The following is a 22,882-nucleotide window of genomic DNA, read 5'->3' on the forward strand; positions in this document are numbered from 1 at the left end:
TCTGCTAAATAGGTATAAGAGACCAATCTCAAGATTCAATCTGCTCCAATGGTCAAGTAAGCAATTTGGTTTTTAAAAATCCTTTCACTTACAAAACAGATTATCCTTGAACAAAACCAAACAGATATAGCCTGAGAACAAAACCAAAAAAAAACTAGAACGTTTATATCATAGCGCCCTCAAGATTCAGGGCTATATCGAAGCCATTTATACATTTGGTATTTTTTAATGTAGCAAATCTTGTGTTTTAAAAACAACCATAATTAGATGATAGAAGACAAAATGTTAAGAGCATTACTGAAATCAAAGTAGTTGCCGATTTTAAAACCTAAGCCACCAATTTCGCCACTATGAGAGAAGTAAAACTGAGATAGCTTATCTCTTACCAAAGTTAAAATGGCCTAAAATTTGAACAAAGGTCAAATTTTTAAAGTTAAAAAGGTCTAAATTCTTTTTTCTCAATCTATTTCAAATTACTTGTATATTAGAAACGTAACCACCAAAATCTGTGACATCAAAATAGTATAGCTAAGATAGGATATTTCTTGTTGACAGAATTAATTATGACTAATGTATATAAGAAAATTAACTATAAAAAAAAAGTAAGACTAGCAATTTTTAAATTAACTTTGATCTTTTCTCTTTTTTTGAATGGCTTTTTGTTTTATGAAATAGCTTGCAGCTCAGCCATTGTTAATAGCTACATTTTGATTTTTGAACCCAATAGCTGGTAAACATCTTTGTAGGCTATATATGTACAAAAAAAAGTTCTTTTCATTAGATACTAGGCGATGGGAGCAAAAACAGTACATTCTCATCTTAATCAAGCAAGTTACCTCAAGTTGTGGAATCAGGGCCAACACTTTAAAATTTTATGAAAGGTTATTACTGAAATGAAACAGTAAATATTGCAATTATTGTGCAAAATTAACTTCACATATTTCCTTTCTCTTTTGGAGGTATAACAAGGCAGTTCCATTAATATTGCTGGTGTTTTATTTGATTATTAGTTACCTTAAATAAAAAGCTATCAGACAAACAATCAAAATAAAAAGTTACCAGACAAACAATCAAAATAAAATGAGCACAGTATAGAATAGTAATACAATATAACTGGCCACAAACAACAGTGAAAAAGGGCTTGAAAGAAAGAAATAAAGCATATTTCCTCTCTTTGTCTCAAGATTACCTGCTAACTGTAGGAATAATAAAACAAAACACCAATACTAAAATTAGTTCTGCCCAAAATCCAGGAAGCACGAGAATGTGGATGATTTAAATCTAATACATAGTACAAAATAGACCAAAACAGGAATCAGACTTAAATTTTATTTAGCATCAACTATGAAGCATTTCTAGTGAGGCTAGTCCCATTTTAACATTCTGTACATAAGAAAATCAGACAAAAATTTCGCTTTTAAACTTCTCCCTCAAGAGTCCATTTGCTTTAATGCTGAAGATTAATTTTTGAGCTAACTTCAATCAGAAACCCAGTTAGTCTAAGCCTAGTCTCAGTCCTGGTAAGGTGAACTATGCACGGACATTTTTGTGTGTGTCATAGTGTCAGACAAGTAGGTTTGACAAGAGCCTAAAGAAACAAAATAAAATCATGACAATTTCTCTGTTTAGTGTGTTCAAGACACCAAAAACAAAATATATATTGCGTTCAAAACCTACTATCTTTTCTTCCCTTTCCCTGAGACTGTTTAGTCCCTTGAAAAAAACGTAGCCTAGTCTGCTGAATCTATGTTCATGTGGGACTGTGCTTTCTTTACCTGCGAAATTGATTTTTTGTTACCGTTTGCGAGGCTCAATCCGTTTCTAGCATACATGGGACATGCGATTCAAAATTCAAATTTGTAACCAAAGGGAAGCCGATTACCAAGCCAAAAGGATACAGAGAAGCCCAAAATAACGCAATTCTTTAGTAATAATGAATAAAAACAAGACATAAAATATGAAAGTCACTGATTATTTCACCTCAGTAAGACAGTGAAAACCAATCATACATGGAATGTCAACCACTTTTGCAGAAAATCCCCAAATTAAATAAATATCCCCAAAAATCACCAAATTAAAGAACAAAATCTCCAGATTAAAGAAAATCACCAGAAAACCCACCAGGAAGGTGAAAAAAAGCGGTGGCAACCCTGCCAAAACTACTCCTGTGATAAAATGAATTTCTTTACCCAGGAATTAAAAGGAGGAAGATTAGGAGAATCCTTCACATCATAAACTAGTATATTCCAGGACCATAATGTCGATTTACAAAATAGCCAGTCGAAGCGTCATGGTCTAAGAACCTCAACTAGAGGCTGCCCATCTTGAAAACAAGAATAATTGTGTTATTCCATGGTTAGCATTAATCTCATTATTTATTTCAAATTCAAATTTCCCGCTAAGACCCACAGGTTACTACAATATCACTGAAAAATGATTAATGACTCATTTACAAGCTATTGCCTCTCTCTGCGTGCTTCTTATAAATTCATCATAATAACTCCATCGTAAAGTGTCAATGGTACTGAAGATAGCATTTTTTCAAGCCAGTTCTATAGTGGAAAGGCTGGGAAGCATAATAAGGGTAATACAGTTTCTACGGTTAGGTATCATAGGGAGATAAGGATTAAAACCTCTATTAAATGTCCTGTTTTAACAAAATCCCATTCATTTCTTTAGTTTCATCGCCTACGTGAAACATAAGCATTTGCAGGGTTAATTGTGCATGTAAAAAATAAAACAAAACGAACTTTTAAAATTAACTTTAAACAAACACAACTTTCATTACGGAAGCTGAGAGTGAAGTGGAAACTTGAAACGAACAAAATTATTACTTCGCCAATTAGGTAAGATATTTGTACAAAACTAGTTTAAATAAACTGACTCATGATATTTAAATATTTTTATATTTAATATATGTTAAATTTTAAAAGCCAGCATTTTCCTGAAAACTTTATTGCTTGAGTTTTTCAAGAAATTGCAATTACATACTAAAAAATGTTGATATTACAGTCCAGTGAAAGACTATTAAGAGCCTTGTAAATTAGTCTTTTAATTTCTGCAAGTTATTTATGCAAATTTTCTGCTCCTAACAGAACAGCATATGTTTTTGTGGGTTGGTTTTGTGTTTTCAGTAAAGGCGCTAGTTTTCGGAATTCTACAGATATTGTAAAATTTCATGAGTTATTTTCTTTGGGCTGGTTTGATAGATACATCTTGCATAATCTGCGAAGCAATAATTGTTTTTTCGTTTTAAATTTCCGATCGGCTCGTTGCTCCCGTACGACAAACTGTTTTTTTTTTTTAATTAATTTTCACACAAGATCTAACTAGATGTTGTTGAAACGAAAAGACATCTTCAACAAAATGTTGCCTTCCGATGGACGAAAGAAGAAATAAAAAGAAGTAATGTTCTCGAAATAAACAGTCGTATTTTTTACTATTCGACATAGCACAATACTTACAACATAAAACCCTTTCCAACAAGTTCTAGTTCTTTCAAGAACTGCAGTATTTTTCGCACCTGCTCAGAAAAACTCCGCCACAAAAGGAATAGCTCTTTCAGGTCATTTAAAATCATTTGTTTTTTTCTTTGTCGCCGATATTCATTTAGAATCAGAAAAGTTCCTGCTGCCAAAACTGATAAACTAAGTAGTTTCTTTTGTCCAACAATGAGACAGAATGACGAAGTAGAAGAACATAAAGCACAAAGCAGCCATTTGGAACTGAAAACACAATTCTTGTATGTTCCTGGAACAAAAATAAAAAGAAAGTCAACATGAAAGGAGCACCATTATTTGACTATAACAGATAGAATCCTAGTAATAGAAAGAAAACAAGCAAAAACAGCTGCAACAAAAATTCTACTCGAAGCCTAAAGAAGAATTTCATAAGAAATTCTAAATATCCTACTTTACTTGGAGAACATTCAACCTGGTTTGTTTACGACTCTTTTTCAAAGTATTCCAACAGGCAAATGAAGCAAAAAAAATTAGCCACGAATTGAAAATGGTTTTGGGAAATTTCAATGCAGCCCAAGTCCTACTAATTTATTAAAGATCAAAAACGAAACAAACCGTGTTATTAAATTCCTCTTTAGGGTTTCAATGTTAGTTCGAGCTTGACACCTTGAGAAGAAAGGATATTCCAAGTCAATACAGCAGCATTGACACATGCAGAGTGGATAATCGGAGAATTTGGGAATGGGCAACTGAAAGCTCGATTGGAAACTGAAAGTTCTGGTATCAGCAGAATCTTGTTGACGCAAGACCGGTGAATCCGATAACTTGGAATACTTTTGATTAGCACAGACCAAAAGAAAATACCAGACTTGTAACAGTTTCGATCAATCCAGATCAAAATGCATGACCAAATATGGAAAAATCTTTGATCCATCGAGGCCAAAAAGAGCTATCGAACTTAAAAAACATTAAATCATCCCATACAAAAAGGAATCATTGGACTTAAGATATTTTCGACAGGCTCAGGCTAAAAGGAGTTACGATAATTGGATATTTCAGATCAGCCAAGACAAAAGAATTACTTAACTTTAAAAACATTCGATCAACCCATATCATGAATGGAATATTGGAATATTTTTATGGGCGCAAACCCCAGCCTGGCAACCTGACCCAGACCAAAAGGCATTCTGGGGCTTAGAATAACTGCAATGATTGAAGAAAACTTCCGGTAGCCTAGATACTTGCAAAGCATTTACTCTGGACCAAGGGGATCTCGGAGTACAAGTATTTTTTATACCAAAGGGCTTAAGCGCAAAGAATGTACTTTTGACACCTAATTGACTCAAAACTTACAAATCATGCATTCTTGGTCAACAAAACTTCAAAATACAACTTTGCCAAAAGGGCTACAAAACATAATTTTTGTCCAACCGGCTGGGAGCTTTCAGGGTACAAAACCAGATTCAAGGAGACATTAAAGCAAACAAAAGAAAAAAAAATGATTCGAATCAAAGGAATTTAAGGGACTACCATGATGTAAGATATGGACCGATAACTTAAGCATAAAGAGATTAATGAAAAATTGAAAAGACTAGCTCTGGAGGTTGTTGAGCTACATGGGTTGCATAATGAAGAAAGTCAAACGAAAATTTGGAACAATCTCACGATGAACAATCCCATAAATGAATATATAAATTTCTAGAACGAGAAGAAAATAAATTAAGTTGAACTTACAATGGAGGAAAATGACTAAGAACCAATAAATGGAACATTCAATAGAACAGGAATAACAAACCTAAACGATTAAAAGAACGGAAATTAGCATAAAATGAATGATTGTTATTAAAAAGAATTGGTCTAAATGTTCGTGTATTTTTTTATATACAAAAAAAAACTGAAATACAAATCAAGTTCAAGTTGACCACAAATTAGAATCATTAATCAAGCAAAACTCAACTATAACAGAAATGAATGTGAATGAATAAACGAAAATTACAGTGATAAGAAATTAAGATGAACACTAAAATTAACCTCAAACCTTAAAATTGAACAAAATTACAAACCTCCTAAAGGGTAAAATATCATTAAGCAACTTTTCCAAAATTTTTATCTTATCTACCTATTTCCCCATCAAAATATGAAAAAAACTCTACCATATGTATCCAGCTGAAGCTCTCCAACAGAGACAAATCAGATAGTTTAACCTCACATATTTTTGTCACTTGAATTGTTTCAGAAGGGCTCCTTAGTTGGTAACATGTATTCTTTTAAAGTTCTTTCTTTACTATTTTTTTTTTCAGCATCAAAAACCTAACCAGTTTACGAGATATCGAGTAAAATAACAAAAGAAAAGCAAAGTAACAAATTGTTAAACTGAACAATTTCGATAAAAAAAAAAAGGAAAAGGAGATTGGAAAAAAAACAGGTCGAAGAACAAAATCCGAATATTGTATATTGTAAAAAAAACTCGTAAACTGTATTTAAATTTATGCAGACCATTAATTTTTTTTTATCTTTACCATACTTTTACATTGAAACATATGGGATCATCAGTCCCATATTACATTCGATTGTATTTTATCGTTTTAACTTAACAACCGTAACACAAGCACCGGGACCCTATTTTTCCCTTTTATTGCTCTGATGTTAAAATAAAAGTATCAGACCTTGCAGGCAGTTTACATCAGTCACTACTGAATTCATTTCTATTTTCAAATTATAATTGTTTTGTTCAAGAATTGTTTTCGTGGACCGTATTTGTTTTGTATTTATCTTTGATTTTTTTTTTTTTTTTTTTTTTTTTGTTACATAGCTGGATTTTTTGATTTTTTTTTTTAGACAGAGAAAAGGAAAGCTTTTGTTGCATTTGATTGTACTTTACCAGTTTCTTTTTTATACCAAAGATAAATAAATTAAAAAAACATATACAAATGCACTTTTATATACACTTTTATATACATTTATTTTTGATTTTTTTTTGTTACATAGCTGGATTTTTTGGATTTTTTTTTAGACAGAGAAAAGGAAAACTTTTGTTGCATTTGATTGTACTTTACCAGTTTCTTTTTTATACCAATGATAAATAAATCAAAAAAACATATATACAAATGCACTTTTATATACACAATTTTATACATATATATATATATATATATATACTAGCTGTTGGAGTGGCGCTTCGCGCCACCCCAACACCTAGTTGGTGGGGGCGCTTCGCGCCCCCCCCAAGCCCCCCCGCGCGCGTAAGTCGTTACGCGCCATATTAGTTACGCGCCATTGTAGTTGTGTCTATGTCCCACCTGTGAATATAGATATATATATATATATATATATATATATATATATATATATATATATATATATATATATATATATATATATATATGTTTTTAACTACGTAAAACTTGCGAATATACAACATTCTTTGCTGTCCCATTGTCTGTGCATATAAATAGATTGTCAGGTTTACCGACTCTTGAACATGCAACATATAATGGTCAATGGGAAAACAATCCGTATTCAGATCTATACCTCATGATTCTAATGATTGCCCTTGAGCTTTGTTGATGGTGATTGCTAATCGACCATTCCCTGAGTCGCCATCGTCATTTATATATCCCCCTGTGCACCCCGGCGTCCCCTTTGTAGTTATGTCCCTGTGTCCCGGTCGTCATTTATATTCCCTGTGTCCCGGTCGTCATTTGTGTCCCGGTGTCCCAGTCTCTGATTTCTCTTTGAGTGTCCCGGGCGTTTTTACCTTTTTTTTTCAGCTTTTTTAGTTTTTTTTTCGTTTTTTCTTTTTACTTTTTTTTTAGTTTTTATCTTTTTTATTTTTTTTAATTTTTATTCTTAATTTTTTTTCATTAGTTTTTAGTTTTTTTTGTAGTTTTTGCCTTTTTTGGTTTTTTCAGTTTTTTTTTTTAGTTTTTAGATTTTTACCTTTTTTAGCCTAACCAGGATTTGAACCTGGGACCTTCATTCTCTGTTCTGACACCCTCTCTCACCGAGTGACTACTCCAGCATGTTCATTTTGGTGTTTTAAATGGTATATTATTAACCAAATTAATGTGTTTTACAATATACTAAGCATCGTCATAACAAAAATGACGACAACTAATTTCATGACGTCAGTCAACACAGAAATTAAGTTCTGAAATTAAGTCATGAAATTAGTTGCCGTCATTTTTGCTTTGACGGTGACGTCATTCAAGTTATATAAGACATATGTTCACGTAGAAATCTATTAATGTTTAAGTTTACAATGACTGATGAAGATGCTCAAAGAGTCTATGCCAAAAAACTTGCTGCTGGTAGAGAAAGTCAGAAAAGAAAGCGTGCCAAGGAACTATCAGCAGCAAGTTTTTTGGCATAGACTCTTTGAGCATCTTCATCAGTCATTGTAAACTTAAACATTAATAGATTTCTACGTGAACATATGTCTTATATAACTTGAATGACGTCACCGTCAAAGCAAAAATGACGACAACTAATTTCATGACGTCAGCCGACACAGAAACATGACGTCACCTGATCCACAGATCCACAGACAGACAACTATATATATATATATATATATATATATATATATATATATATATATATATATATATATATATATAAGTTGTTTGTGTGTGTCTGTGTACTGACGTCATGTTTGTGTGTCGAATGACGTCGTGTTTGTCGACTGACGTCATTATAAGGATTGAGCTGTATGTCGTCATGAAGTTGTTTGTCGACTGACGTAATGTTTGTCAACTGATGAAATTAGAGACCGGGACACCGGGACACAAATGACGACCGGGACACTCAAAGAGAAATTACAGACTGGGACACCAGGACACAAATAACGACCAGGACACAGGGAATATAAATGACGACCGGGACACAGGGACACAATTACGACGGGGACGCTGGGGGCACAGGAGGATATATAAATGACGACCGGGACACAGGGAATGTTCGAGAGAAATCAAACAGTTCGTGGTAACGAACTGTAGTAAGGAGCAACCCGGCTCAATAGTAACCAAAACTATAAAAAATTGAATTTTGATATCAATAGCTACATCAAAAGAATCGCAATTTAATGCTGATTTTATATATATATATATATGTTTCATCAAGTTTAGTCTTACCCATCAAAAGTTACGAGCCTGAGAAAATTTGTCTTATTTGAGAAAATAGGGGGAAATACCCCTAAAAGTCGTAGAATCTTAACGAAAATGACACCATCAGATTCAGCGGATCAGAGAACCCTGCTGTAGAAGTTTCAAGCTCCTATCTACAAAAATGTGGAATTTTGCATTTTTTGCCAGAAGACAAATCATGGGTGCGTGTTTATTTGTTCGTTTGTTTGTTTGTTTCTTTTCCAGGGGTCATCGTATCGACCAAGTGGTCCTAGAATGTCCCAAGAGGGCTCATTCTAACGGAAATGAAAAGTTCTAGTGCCCTTTTTAAGTGACCAAAAAATTGGAGGGCATCTAGGCCCCCTCCAACGCTCATTTTTTTCCCAAAGTCAACGAATCAAAATTTTGAGATAGCCATTTTGTTCAGCATAGTCGAAAACCATAATAACTATGTCTTTAGGGATGACTTACTCCCCCACAACTCCTGGGGGAGGGACTGCAAGTTACAAACTTTGACCAGTGTTTACATATAGTAATGGTTATTGGGAAGTGTACAGACGTTTTCAGGGGGATTTTATTTTGTTTGGGGGTGGGGCTGAGGGGAGGGGGCTATGTTGCAGGATCTTTCCTTGGAGGAATCTGTCATGGGGAAGAAAGATTCAATGAAAAGGGTGCAGGATTTTCTAGCATTACTATAAGTAAACAATGAAAAATAAACATGAAAACATTTTTTCAAATGAAAGGAAGGAGTAGCACACAGAATATTATGGGGAGGAAAAACGCTACTGGATTTAGATTATGCTGATGATTTAAGCATATTAGATGAAAGTGTGAGCAAAATGAATGAATTTTTAGAGGTTTTGCGAGTTCTGGGTGCTAGAATAGGATTGAAAATTAATGTTAAGAAGACTAAGTCACTATGGCTAGGAATAAGTGAACATGAAAAGGTGACGCTAGGTAACGAAAAGATAGATGAGGTTGGCAGTTTTACCTACCTTGGTATTATTATTAGTAAAGACGGTGGGAGCAGTGAAGATGTTAAAAGTAGAATAGCCAAGGCTCAAGTTTTTTTTTTCACAGTTAAAAAAAAAGTTTGGAAGAATAGGAAGATGAGTCAGCAAACTAAGATGTTGGAAGCTACAGTGATGACAGTGGTCAAATATGGCTCTAAAGCATGGGTGCTCCAAAAATCAGACGAGAATATACTAGATGTTTCCACAGAAATTGCCTACGGATTGTTCTGGGTACACGGCTGACTGACCATATTTTAAACAGTAGGTTGTACGAAAAATATGGTTCAATCACGCTTTCTAGGGCTATAATAAAAGAAAGGTTGAGATGGCTAGGCCACGTTCTGCGGATGAAGGATGAAATATTGCCAAATATTGTCCTTTTTGGCCAACCGTCTGGGGCTACACGGAAAGCAGGTCGTTCTTGTCTGGGTTGGGAGGGTGTCATAAATAAAGATTTAAAGGAAATAGGAACTTCCTGGGAGGGTGTAAAGAGGGAGGCCTTGAATAGATTATGTTGCTGTGTTGCTGTGCACGTAGCTGTGTTGGCCTCAGTCAGCTAGGTGCTGCGGTGATATATATATATATATATATATATATATATATATATATATATATATATATATATATATATATATATATATATATATATATATATATATATATATATATATATATATATATATATATATATATATATATATATATATATATATATATATATATATATATATATAATTCATATAATAACTGAAATGGTTACTTTACCTTTTGTGAGAGTGTAGTTAGAATGAATATTTCCTTCATTTGTGGCGAAATCTATATCAACATAGTTACGAATAAAGTCACAGTCACTATCTGTGAGCAGCTTGGAGGTATGATCCAATACAAAATGAAACACATTTGTGGATGTCATATTAGATATGAATGCCTTAAAAGTGCCTGAAATAAAAGAAAAAATTAATCACAAGGAAAGCATAGTTCTGGGTAAATTACAAAACCAGAGCAAGAAGTATCTGACTTCTAGTATTTGTACTAATCCACGTACCCTTAACAAGCATTCAATATTTTATAATACTAATATAAAGCAAGTAATTGCTAATCTACCGATTGAGTTTGTGATTATACCTGTTGATAAACCTAATAACAATTTGCAATTATTAGTCAAAGACTCGTGATGTTTTAGATTGTGATGTTTTATCAAAGGAGTTACTTATAACAAATGCTTATGAGAAGGTTCATTTAGATAATAATAGTTTAATTAAAAATATTGAGGAAATACTTTTTTCAAAATTTAATAAAATGATTAATGACAATGACAAAAAGTTCACTTTCTTATATTGGATCAGAATTCCATAGAAAACCCCAAAACCATGTTTTATTGCAGGGGGAGCTAGATGTCCAATCAGAATTATTGCTACTGTCTTGTCTTTAATTTTAGGGGAAACTAGAAATAAATTTAAATCCTACTGTTTTGAAATTAAGAAACTTCCTCATTTTAGTCCATACTGGAGTGCCAATAAATTGTTACAGGTGATTGACTATTTTGCAACAGTTTCAGCTAAAAGGGTGGATTTCTTTGATTTTACGGCACTGTATACTAGTCTGTTACTTAATTTAATATTTGATAATTTAAAACTTTTATTAAGAAATCTTTCCTTTTATTAAATATGGAGTTTTTTTTAAAGTAGTTACTTAAAACGAAAAAGTCAAATGGACAGTTTTCTTTAACAGTACTATTAGTTCCAGATGTATTAGCTTGGAAATGATATTTGATACAATGGAATTTATTCTATTTCATACATTCATAAGATTTAATGGTAATCTGTATAAGCAAATTATAGGAATTCCTGTGGATGATAATGCCAGTCCATTTATAGCAGACTTTTTTCAAGCCCACTTATATTATAAGCACATGATAAATAAGGATAACCCAAATAAGGTAAAATATTCTCTTTCATGTACTTAAAAATACTTGGATGACCTTTTGGTTATAAACTGTGTGGAATTTATTAAGATTTAAAAAACTTTTACTGGTCCAAGTTAATTCTGGAACCTAATCATGGTAGAGGTCAAAAAGACCACTTTTTAGATTTAGATATTAATATTTCTGATAGCAATAAATTAGTTCTTAAGATATATAATAAAAACTTATAATTTTGACGTAATTAATTTCCCAGAAAGTAACATCCTTTCAAGCATCACATACTCAGCCTCTTACCCACAATTATTTTGATATACAAAATTTGCAGTATTAATACAGATTTTAAAAATAGATTAACAATATATCAATCATTGAGAACTAAAACTCCAGGGTAACATAACCCCCAGAGCCCAGTGGCAAGTGTTTAAGTTATGACCTGGGGGCATATAAGGTTTTTATGTAAGAGTTGATTGTATAAACTTCTGAAGTAGCTCATGTGATTAAAAATTGAAAGTTCCAGTTGCAGTTTTTAGAGTAAAAAGCGATTGGAGGGCACCTACCTTCCCCCCCCCCACACAGCCTCTTTTCATTAAACACACCCAATCAATTTGAGATAAGCATTCTCTTTAGAATAGTCCAACAATCATATAACAAAATTTTGGGATCAAAATACCCCCCCCCCACATACACAGAAATTGGGGGAAGTAAGGGCTGTAACTTGTGTCCTGGTGGCATATAAGTTTTTATGGAAGAGACAGTCATACAAACTTCATAGGAGACTCAAATAATTAGAAATTCAAAGTTCTAGTTCCCTTTTTAAGAGTCAAAACCTAATGACCTAATGGCAACCATCCCCCCTCCCTACCAACCCTTTTTTCCCCAAATGTGTCTGATCAAATATTTTATATAGCCATTTTGTTCAAAATAGACTAAAAATCATATAAAAAAAACTCTAAGGATAACACAGCCCCTTAGGACAAGTGCTGTTAGTTTTGCCCCCTGAGGTATATACAGTTTTTATGGAAGGGATGGTAGTATAAACTTTAGAGATCATTCAATTTTAAATCAGAATTTCTAGAGTTGTTTTTCAGTCAAAAGGGATCAGAGGGTAACTAGGCCCCCCACCACTGCAAGGCCCATTTTACCAAAATACATCTGATCAAAACTTTTAGATAGCCATTTTGTTCAAAACAGTTTAACGATAAAATAACAAAAATTGTAGGGTTGACACAGCCCCTCAGAGCCCAGGGACAAGAATGGTAAGTTATATAACCAGCATATTAGGTTTACATGCAGGAGTGGTCATATAAGCTTCAGATGTTGATCATTCGATTAGAAATTCAAAGTTCTAATTACTGTTTAACAGTTAAATTTGGAATAATGGTGTCTATCCCCTCCCCCTCACACATACCCTCTTTTACCCAAATGCATTTAATCAAAATTTTGAGATAGCCATTTTGTTTGAAATAGTCCAACAATCAGATAAAAAAAACTTCAGGGTTAACAACCCCCCCCCCCCCAGAGCCCAAGGGAAAGGTTGTAACTTGTGCCCAGGGACATATGAGATAAACTTAGAAGGTAAAAATAAAATAAGGTTAACATAGAAAGTAAATTTTGGAGGGGACTCAAATGACTAGAAATCAAAATACTAGAAATTGAAAGCACCCTAAGCTCTTTTTTTCATGTGCTTCCAAGGTAACAGGATCTAATTGCATCCCCTTTACCATGGCTTTTGACTGGGAATAGCCTTTACCATTCCAAATGTCTCTGGACAATGGGTACTGCCTTTTTGGTTGGCTATTCTGAAAATAGGGTAATGGTTATTCTAAAGGTTCTTTTGTAGATCCATTTGTTACTTACCCTATTGTCTCTTTGTAAACTTGATCCTGTGCAGCCTCATCCAAGCTCAATTTTTCAGCTGCATAAGCCCTTTTGTCAACATTAATCTCCTCAAAAGTAATATCTGGCTTATTAAAAATTGGGCTGTAATCTAAATCCCCTTTAAGCAAAGCACTACTTCTCTCTTTTTTTTGCCATATGTCTCCCTTCCATCTGATGATAAAAAGATTTCTTATGAATGTTAGAGCAGATGCAGTTCCCTGAAATCCTAATTCCATAAGTTTGTGTCACCTTCTAAGAGCTCAACCCAAACATATTCTTCCAAGTTTTGCATGCCAATCTGGACCCACAGAATATGATAAGCTAGCAATGCTTTTTCTGGTATACTGTGATAAATCAAGCTGCAGTTCAAACACCCAATTCTGTCAATAAGATTCATTCTAATTTGTTTCCCACTGTCTTGAAAAATTCCCTGTTGTTCTTTTTGTTTTTGGTGTATACATAACCCTTCCTGAGCATTATCAGCTTTTTAGGTTGTAATCTGGGCAAAAATAAAGTTTGTTGTGTCAACAGAGGTTGTTTTTGAAAAAAAACAAGTTTTTGCAGAAATCAGATGACACAAAAAAAAATCCAGTTCAAACATTTGATTTATATAATAAAACTGTTTCAAAATATATCCATTTCATGTTTTCATTTATGTCTATGATCTTGAAATAGTGCTTTTTAGAAAATATAGTGGGTTTGACAATTTTTTCTTCTTTTTTTTTTGTTACCAATGGTATTTTTGGAAAAAACTCTTCATTCATATTTTTGGCCATGCTTGGGAGTATAAACATTGAATTTATCACTAAAAAATATCAATTCCTGAGAAGGATATTGAGCATTGTTTAAAATAGGAAAATAGCATCAGACTAAACAAAGGAATTCACCTTAATTCATTCCCAAATAAGTGCAAGGGGTTGCCAACTTGAGCAATCAAGTACTTAATGCATGCCAAGCATAGAAAAAGTGTGCCAAGCATGGTGAAACTGTGCCAAGTACTATAGAGAAAAGCTATTTTCTTGTATAACTCTGGTGCACCCATGATGCCCCAAAATGTGCATTGGCTGGCTCAATAATTACATGTAGGGTGTAACACTAGTGATAAAAAAAAGTGCAAATTAAGAAAGAACATAAGACTATTAACTTGTTGTCAAATTGGAATTGAAATGAAATGCATATGTATCATGAATCTCCAAAGGTAGTCCTACCTGTGTTGCATATTATATTAAAGCTATTTACAATGCAATAATTTGAGACCAATGTTATGTTCCTGTCTAAATCAGAAGCTGGGATATTCTTCTTTAAAAATAGTAATTTTTTCTAAGATCTGAATAGCCTAGACTTTTTTTGGGTAATGTTTAACTATTCAGGTAGCAAAAAAATAAACTTACCTCTACATTCAGAATTGTATCCTGAATCCAAATTTAACATGCAGTTGCACTGGAAATCAACTTTACCCTCACCCCTATATGCACCAATTCAGGGTATATATTTGTATATTAGGGGGGGGGGGATAGTTAAAATTCAAACCTACATCTATAGTCAGAATTTCATCCTGAATCCAAATTCAACATAGATTTGCATTAGAAATGAACTTTACCCCTACTACCCCCCTCTAAGGTTCAAATATACAGGCTACCCTGAATTGAAACATAGGCCTACCCTGAAATTACATATATAGACTAGGCCTATAGTCTATAGGTGGGAGTAAAAATCATTTCCAATTAAAATTAAGGTAAAATTCTAGTTAATTGACTTCTTGCTATCTCAGAAAGGGTTTAGGTTAGGAAAATGAAATTTTCAGGGATGAATCTACAGACTAAAGTATGTTCTGGGAAGGTATTTTGAAGCAACTACCTCCACTCCTTCTCCCTCTAGAGGGCCCTGACCTTTAAAAATATGTGTGTTATAAAAGTGAAACCTTGAAAATAGATCTTCTGCTTAATTGAAGCACAAAAAAAATGTTTTCAGCTTCATAACTTTGCTCAATTCCATTTTATAAGGTTTTAAACTTAGGCCTATGCAAATGCATTTCCTAAATTTAAAAAAAAAACATTGATATGGTTCAAAATTCTACTCAAATAACAGTAATTGCATTTTCAGAACTAAAGGCAGAGAAAAAGCAACTAGTAACTGAAAATTAAGGTAAATGTTGTTTTGTCAAAATTTCAATAGGTATAGACCTGTCATGTAGGCAAATTTCAGGGCACTCTACAGGGAGAAGGAGTGGAGGTTGGTACTTTAAAATACTTTCCTGGGACATACTTAACCCTGTAGACCCATCCCTGAAAGTTTCATTTTCCTAACCTAAACCCTGTCCAAGATAGCAAGAAGTCAATTAACTAGAATTTTACAAAAATTAATGTTAAATTTAGATCCAGGATGCAATTCTGAATATAAAAGTAAGTTTGTTTCTTAGATATCTGAACAAGCCTAGTCCACTAATAGCCTATCCTTGTTTTCAAGCTTTACTAATTTCTAGTTTGAAAAAAAAGTACATGAAGAAAAAAGTTCAAATTTGAAAATAAAATAACTTCAGAGCCAAGGCATAGAACAAATTATCAACATTTTATGTACCCTATTTCTGAAAAGGATGGGTTCTGAGACTTGTTGATCTAATATAGATCAGCGAAAGGGAGGGGTGGGGTTTTGATTTAAAATTGGCTTTCTTTGGAAATTTAAGACAACTGTTGATGAAAATAATCCTAAAAACATAACTCAAGCTCATAAGTAAAGTTGAAAAAAGTAGGCCTAGTACACTAATCTGAGAATGCAATCACCCAATTTCAGGAAACCCAGTCTCCACTTTCTAAGCAGTATATACCAGGTCCAAGATTAGGAACCTTTAGTTTAACACATTGTGTAGATTCATATTTGCTTTCGTCAAATTTTGAGATTTGCATATCGCAGTGTTGCCAAATATTTCAGGCGAAAGCATAACTTTTTGGCAAGAGCCGTCAGTCGTTGCTATTTTAAAACTAAAAAAGTGTCAAAATATTATCACCTTTGAAATGGTTTTAATTATAAAAACACAAAGGAATATTATTGGTTTTATTTTGTATCAAAAGGCTTTTTAAGGCCAATCTCTTTGAACCAATCTTAGCTGCGGAATCTCTTTTCAGAAGCTAGCGCACTGGACGGATGCATACTGTATACTGGTGCTAATTAACTACACACTTTTGACATACCAGAGCTCGTAACTTGCTAATATCGTAGACCCGAGATAGTGAAAGTTAAACTAAGATAGTTATAATTAGGTGAATATTCAACTGAGTCTTGGACCAAAGATAATTTAGGCTATATCCTAATAATATCTACTCAACGTGTCTTGCTTCTTCAGATTTCAAAACTAGTATTTTTAAATTATTTTAATTTTATTTAATCATTTAATATAGTTGATTATATTTATTATAGTACTCCCCTCATAAAGAAGAGAAGTCACCGTCTCTCAATATGGTATTTTCAAAAATTAAGTTCTAGCGCTTGAGCATTCTGCTTCACCTCAGTCTCGTTGAGCAGGGTACACTTTTCCTTGTGGACAACTTAAAAATTTGATACTATGCTTTGAGACTTCACTTTTATGGTGATAAGAATATACCCAGATTCCTTTAAGGTTATTTAAACTGCAGTTTACGATATGCTTGTTATCATTTTTCTGGTGTGAACTTCTCTCTTTTCGACTGAAATGTTTTTCTTGGGTTCCACCAACAGAGATTGATTAAATGCCTACTTATGACTGTAATAGACATGTGTCAATAGATTAGTATAATAATTCAATCAAATGAACTTAATGGTAAGGAAAAATTAACAAACATAACTAAAAGAAAATATAAATTATTTTCTATTTATGTTTTTTTTTCTCTATTGTGTTTAAAAAACAATTCCTTTTTCCCACAGAACAGTCGAGACATTAAAAGGATTGGAGAAAAATACCAAATTAAATGAAAAAATAATTATTTTAGCTCGCTTTTTTTTAAGATATCCAAGATTGGTTTGACTTTAACAAACATTTTAAAGCAAAATTAAAGCACTACTACTACTACTGCTAAAAACTCACCGCAACACCGAGCCACTTCAGGTCAACACAGGTCCGCACGCTCCTCCATCAAAATATATTCAAAACCACTCTCTTTACAAACTTTCGAGAAGTACCCATTTACTTTAAACGTTTATTCGTGATATCCTTCCATCCTAACTGCAAACGACCTGCTTTCCGTTTAAACCTAGACAGTTGGCCAATCTAAACAATCTGCCATCCTTCATCCGCAGAAGGCACCCTAGCCATTTCAACCTTCCTCTCATCATGACCTCAAAAATGGGATTTAGTACACATTTCATGCAGCCTACTTTTTTTAAATACAGTCAGTCAGCCGGGTGCCCAGAACCCCGCCACTGTCATCATTGTAGCTTCCAATATTCTGAACTTGGTTTGCAGACTTATCTTCCTGTTCTTCCAAACTTCTCTTAACTGTTAAAAAACAACCAGAGTCTCTGCTATTCGACTTTTAACATATTATTTCTCCCACCGTCTTTACTAATAATACTACCAATGCTAGTGAATCTGTCCCCATGATCAATCTTTCCGCTAACGAACGTCACCTTTTGATCTTCACTTATTCCTAGCCTTCAGGGGTAAACCCATGGGGGAGGGGAAATGGAAAACATCCCCTCTCCAAAGTTCGGAAAATTTGTCCATTAGTGCTGATATTCTTATAGATCTTGACTAACACAAAAGGATACTCCACGCGGCAAGTCTTATTTTAATGAGGATAAAGAATGAATAATTGGTTTATTTTATAAAATGAAATTTAAAACAAACCATTTTGATTTGGGTTTTGACCAAATCAATATAAAGTAATGTACGCACAACAAGTAGGTCATGTGTTATGATCTCAACACAAACAAATTTTGTTTGATGAAGATACAGTTGGGAACAATGCAGGCTGCCGCTAAATGTGAAAAAGGAGTCATGTCAAAAAGTAAATCAACAGGTATAGACTTTTCAAAAACGAACACTTGGCTGATATCTGGCCTTAGTTGGTTGATACAAACCTTGGGTTAAATTTAAATCAAATTAAAATACTTAAGGAGGCAAGGTTATGATGGAGCTTCATCTGTGAGCGGCCAGTTTAAAGGTTGTGCTGCTATAGTCCGTGAATATATTCCCCATAGAGTCTATGTTCACTATACAAGTCACTCTTATAAGTTAGCCCTGTGTCATTTGTACAACTTACCTGTTATAAGAAATTGTCTAAGAACTTTGAAAAAAAGTCTTAATTTCTTTTAGAATTTCTCCTAATTACTTTGCAATTTTCAGGCGAATTGTTCAAGAAAGTAATCCTATCAAAGAGACAAAAAGAAAAAGATTGAAAACATTTTGCGAGTCTAGATGGGTGGAGCACTTGAAAGCAATCATACTGTTTAAAGAGATGTTCACTATTATCTGTAAGGGTATGAGGAACCTTCAAGAACGTCCTGTTTCAGATTCTGAATCTTCCAGCAAAGCTTATTCTTTTCTATCTGTTGTTGAGAGATGCAATTTTGTTGCAGCGATAATTATTGTCAATAAAGTTTTTAATCTGTCACAAAATTTGTTGACATCTTTGTAATCAGAAACTATAGATCTCATACACTTCCTCAAACACGCTGACGATTTTAAGAGTGGCATTAGATATACAAGAGAAACGACTGAAGCAACATTTCATCCACTTCTTTTTACAAAAATAACTGAACTGTGGCAAGATGGTGAAATCAGAATTAGAGTGCCAAAATGGGCTCTAAAACAAATGTATAAGGATAATTACGGGACAGCGTAAGAGGATTCTGAAACGTATTACCTACTTTCTGTATTTATCCTATTTATGGGCTACTTTCTGCAGCACCTTCGTCAGAGATTCATTAATCATATAAAGTTGCTGGAATCACTGGATTACCTATTTCCTCAGCATTGTATTTCCCTCGACGAAGAAAAAACAAAAGATATATCCGATAATCTGACTAATTTCTAGTGCCTTGATGCAGACAGATATAAAGGAAGCTTGCAAGCTGAGCTAGCTCTGTGGAGGTAAAATTGGATTCATTCAGGGAATGTGGTACTAAATATTTCATAACGTGCTTAAAAGAATGTGATAAGAACATTCTTCCCACTCTACATTGATTGTGAAGATTGGTGCAACGATTCCCGGCACTACGGCTCGCGCAAGTATTCTTCTTCTACCCTGAGGTGCATGAAATCTTATGCCAATGTTGCCTCAAGTCAGGAACGGCTTAATGGATTGGCCTTATTATCCATACACAGGGATGTTGCAGTCATCACAGAAGACGTCTTGGATAAACTAGCCTACAACAAAAAAAGGTGGCTTGATTTTATTTTATAAGTACATGTTTTCAGTTTTGTCTGAATAAACAATGTACCTTATATTCTAAAAACTTTATCTATTCTCTTTAACTGGTGTTATCGCCCCTAACTCCATCTCCCCACCGAGATTTATCACTAAGTTCGCTCCTGCTAGTCTTAGCGACTTAGTCTTCTTAACATTAAGTTTCAAGTATATCCTACCAGCCTAAACTTGCAACACCTCTAAGAGTTCATTCATTTTACTCACACTTCCATCTAGGGTGTTTAAACCATCAGTAGGAAAGTCCAGGAAAGTTTGCCATCCCCATTTGATTCTGCATTCTCTCATTGCCTTTCCTGTGCTTCTTAAGACAAAATCTATCAAAATGATTTACATAAAAGGGGATAGAGTGCAAACCTGCATAACTTGAACAAACCTAGAGAACAAACCTTATTGCTTTAATGTATTTGTCAGGTAAACCCTACAAGAATAAGCCCTTCACTATAGCCCTTCTATCAATAGAATCGAACGCTTGCTCATAGTCCATAAAACTGAGGATCAAACGTGTTTCATAACTTATGCACTTCTCAATTATTAACCTAAGAGTGAAAATTTATTCAATACATCTTCTACCCTTTCTAAGACTGCAATGATCTTTTCTTAAACTTTGTCTACAGTATCTCCCAGTAAAAAAGAATCATATTACTAAGTAATTTGCTACCTACAGAGAGCAGGCTAATGCCTTGATAAGTACCACACTCAGTGTTATCACCTTTCTTATACAGCGGTTTAATTAAGAAGAGTCTACGCCATGAGAGAAGCTATAGAGGCACTGATATACAATCAGACCATTGCCTTATGGCTGCCAAGATCCATCTAAAGTTAAGAGCAACACAGAAAAGTAATAAACTGACAACATACAAACCCTTCAGCGCTGAGAAACTGAAGGACAAGGAAGCACCACGAATGTTCCAGTTAGAACTTTCAAATAGATTTGAAGCTTTGCAATCGGAATTAGAAACAAATACTGATGTCGAAAGTATGTGGGAGAAACTAAAAAGCCCTCTAAAATATTTCAGCACCCCAATAGCAGTGGGGAAATTAAGAAAAAAAACATGCCAGGGACACACAGGCTAAAATATCAGTTCTCGTATTTAAGTAAATCAAAAGACTGTAAGTGAATCCAAGTTGGGAAAGAACATAGAAATTTTATTGGGAATAGTATTATGTTTCACTTTTCAGATCCACTTGAGGAGGTATAAAAATAAAATAAACAATACTATTTGTGTAAGGATTAAACATTGCTGAAGAAATTTCTCCAACATACAAAGAGCAAGGCTAACTATGGATTCTTATAGAAAATCCAGTAAAGACATACAATAAAATTCGAAAAAGACTATTTCAATAAAAAACGAAAAAAAAATTGTGAATAACTTTTTCCACAAAACAAGTTCTAAAGAGCTTCATTAAACCAAAAATATGAAGAAATAAGGTTAAATAATCCCCCTAGAATAATCTTTCTAAAACCAACACAAATCACCATCAATAAATAAATGGTACCCAAAACGAACGTAAGTTACAATAAATAAACGATTAAAACTCAACACAAAAAACAAATAACATGAGTAGGACTGACAACAGCCATACCTTCTCTAGACGAGAACATAATTCGTACTTTACTAAAAACAAATACATTTTAATATTTTCACTTTTTTGACTTATAAGAAAATTAAACAGTTTTGACTTATAAATAAATTATAAACAAAGCAATAAATTTTAGTATATGTATATCAAGCTGACAATCCCCTGCCATTTTTTTTTTTTAGTAAAGTAAAAATTATCTTCTGGTCTTGAGAAGCCATAGGGGTTGTCAGCCTTATTCATGTTAATTTTTGTTCGTTTTGAGTCTGACTCGGTTATCTATTGTAATTACTGCTCGCTTTGAGTTCATATTTATTGATGGTGATTTGTGGTAGTTTTTCGACAGGAAGATTATTTGACGTTACTTCTGCTCTTTTTTTTTGCTCAAGAGGGTTTAAGGTTACACGAAAAAAAAAACAACAACTTAACGTTGGAAGGGTTTTCGCAATGGAGAATAGAATTCTGAAAAACATTTTAAATTTCAAATTGTAAAATTTATGAATTGAAGGATTGGGGTGAAAGAAATAATGCGCTTGCGGGGTGCCCAAAACTCTAATAATTCTTTGTAAGTAATCATAAATCAGACGCGACAATTAGACATAAAATGAAAAAAATTAGCAAAATTGGTATATATGAAATAGCCACATAAATATGTAAATTCAAATCTTGAAGTAGGAAAAAAGGATCCAAGACGAAAAGACTCAACCCATTATGGGAGGGAGAGCTCGGTTTCTGGTTTATAAAGGGTTAGAAGACCCTGAAATGATAAAAATACTTGTGTCACCTAATCGGTTGTTATAGTTGTTCTCGTAAGATCGTGGGCTAAAAAAAAACTATACTGTGATACTAAAATAACGTAATGGGGAAAATTTCACCCAAAGGCATCACCCTCCATAGAATGTTCCTTAAAATAGGCAAGTCATTAGGGTAGGATTGAAGGTTCGAGTAGGGTATTTGGACTCTACCTAGGGTACAATGAAATTTTTTTCTGATAAATGCTGTCTGAGAATAAGATTAGACGCTACATCTTCTTATGAAACAGTCTTAAGTAATAGAAATCTGAGATTTCTACTTCAGGTCTGAATGTTTTTATCAACAGAAAATAAAAGAAAGTTGTTGATCAGGAGAGATTCACGAAATAAAATATAATTCTGAAAAAATTAGAAAAATGTGTTTCAGGCTAACCAAGTGAAGCTTCGTCGGTTTTAATGTTTAAACGTAAAAATCAGAGTTAAAAACAGAAAAAAAAGCAAATTTGCTAAAGTTGTGAATATGACGAGTTCACAGGGTTGGTACGAAAATTAGTCTTAAAAGAAAAGTATAGCAACCCTAATACACATACTATCAAAAATTACTCACTTAAATCTGTAAGGATTGCAGGTTGGAGTGACGCATTGCGGCGATTGTAAAAATTTACTCTACGGATAATATTAGTTTAAAAATTAGATAGCTTATATAGCAAGTATTCGCTATTTAATAATTAGTGACAATAATTAAAATGCAT

At 33.5% G+C, this 22,882-nt stretch overlaps 1 protein-coding gene across 3 annotated transcripts in view; it reads right to left on the reverse strand.

Moving 5' to 3' along the window:
* Positions 1-16,313, reverse strand: part of LOC136028730 (uncharacterized) — a 31,329-nt gene extending 15,016 nt beyond the window's left edge. For all 3 annotated transcript variants that reach the window (XM_065706631.1, XM_065706624.1, XM_065706604.1), the window contains exons 1-3: positions 16,180-16,313; positions 10,363-10,536; positions 3,465-3,750 (exon numbers count right to left, since the gene is read on the reverse strand). In XM_065706631.1, coding sequence (XP_065562703.1) covers positions 3,465-3,750; positions 10,363-10,510 — 434 coding nt within the window. In that variant the 5' untranslated portion in view covers positions 10,511-10,536; positions 16,180-16,313. The remainder of the gene's footprint in view (positions 1-3,464; positions 3,751-10,362; positions 10,537-16,179) is intronic.
* Between the last annotated feature and the right edge of the window lie 6,569 nt (positions 16,314-22,882).

The sequence above is a fragment of the Artemia franciscana genome, chromosome 1, assembly GCF_032884065.1.
Source record: "Artemia franciscana chromosome 1, ASM3288406v1, whole genome shotgun sequence".
Taxonomy (NCBI): domain Eukaryota; kingdom Metazoa; phylum Arthropoda; class Branchiopoda; order Anostraca; family Artemiidae; genus Artemia; species Artemia franciscana.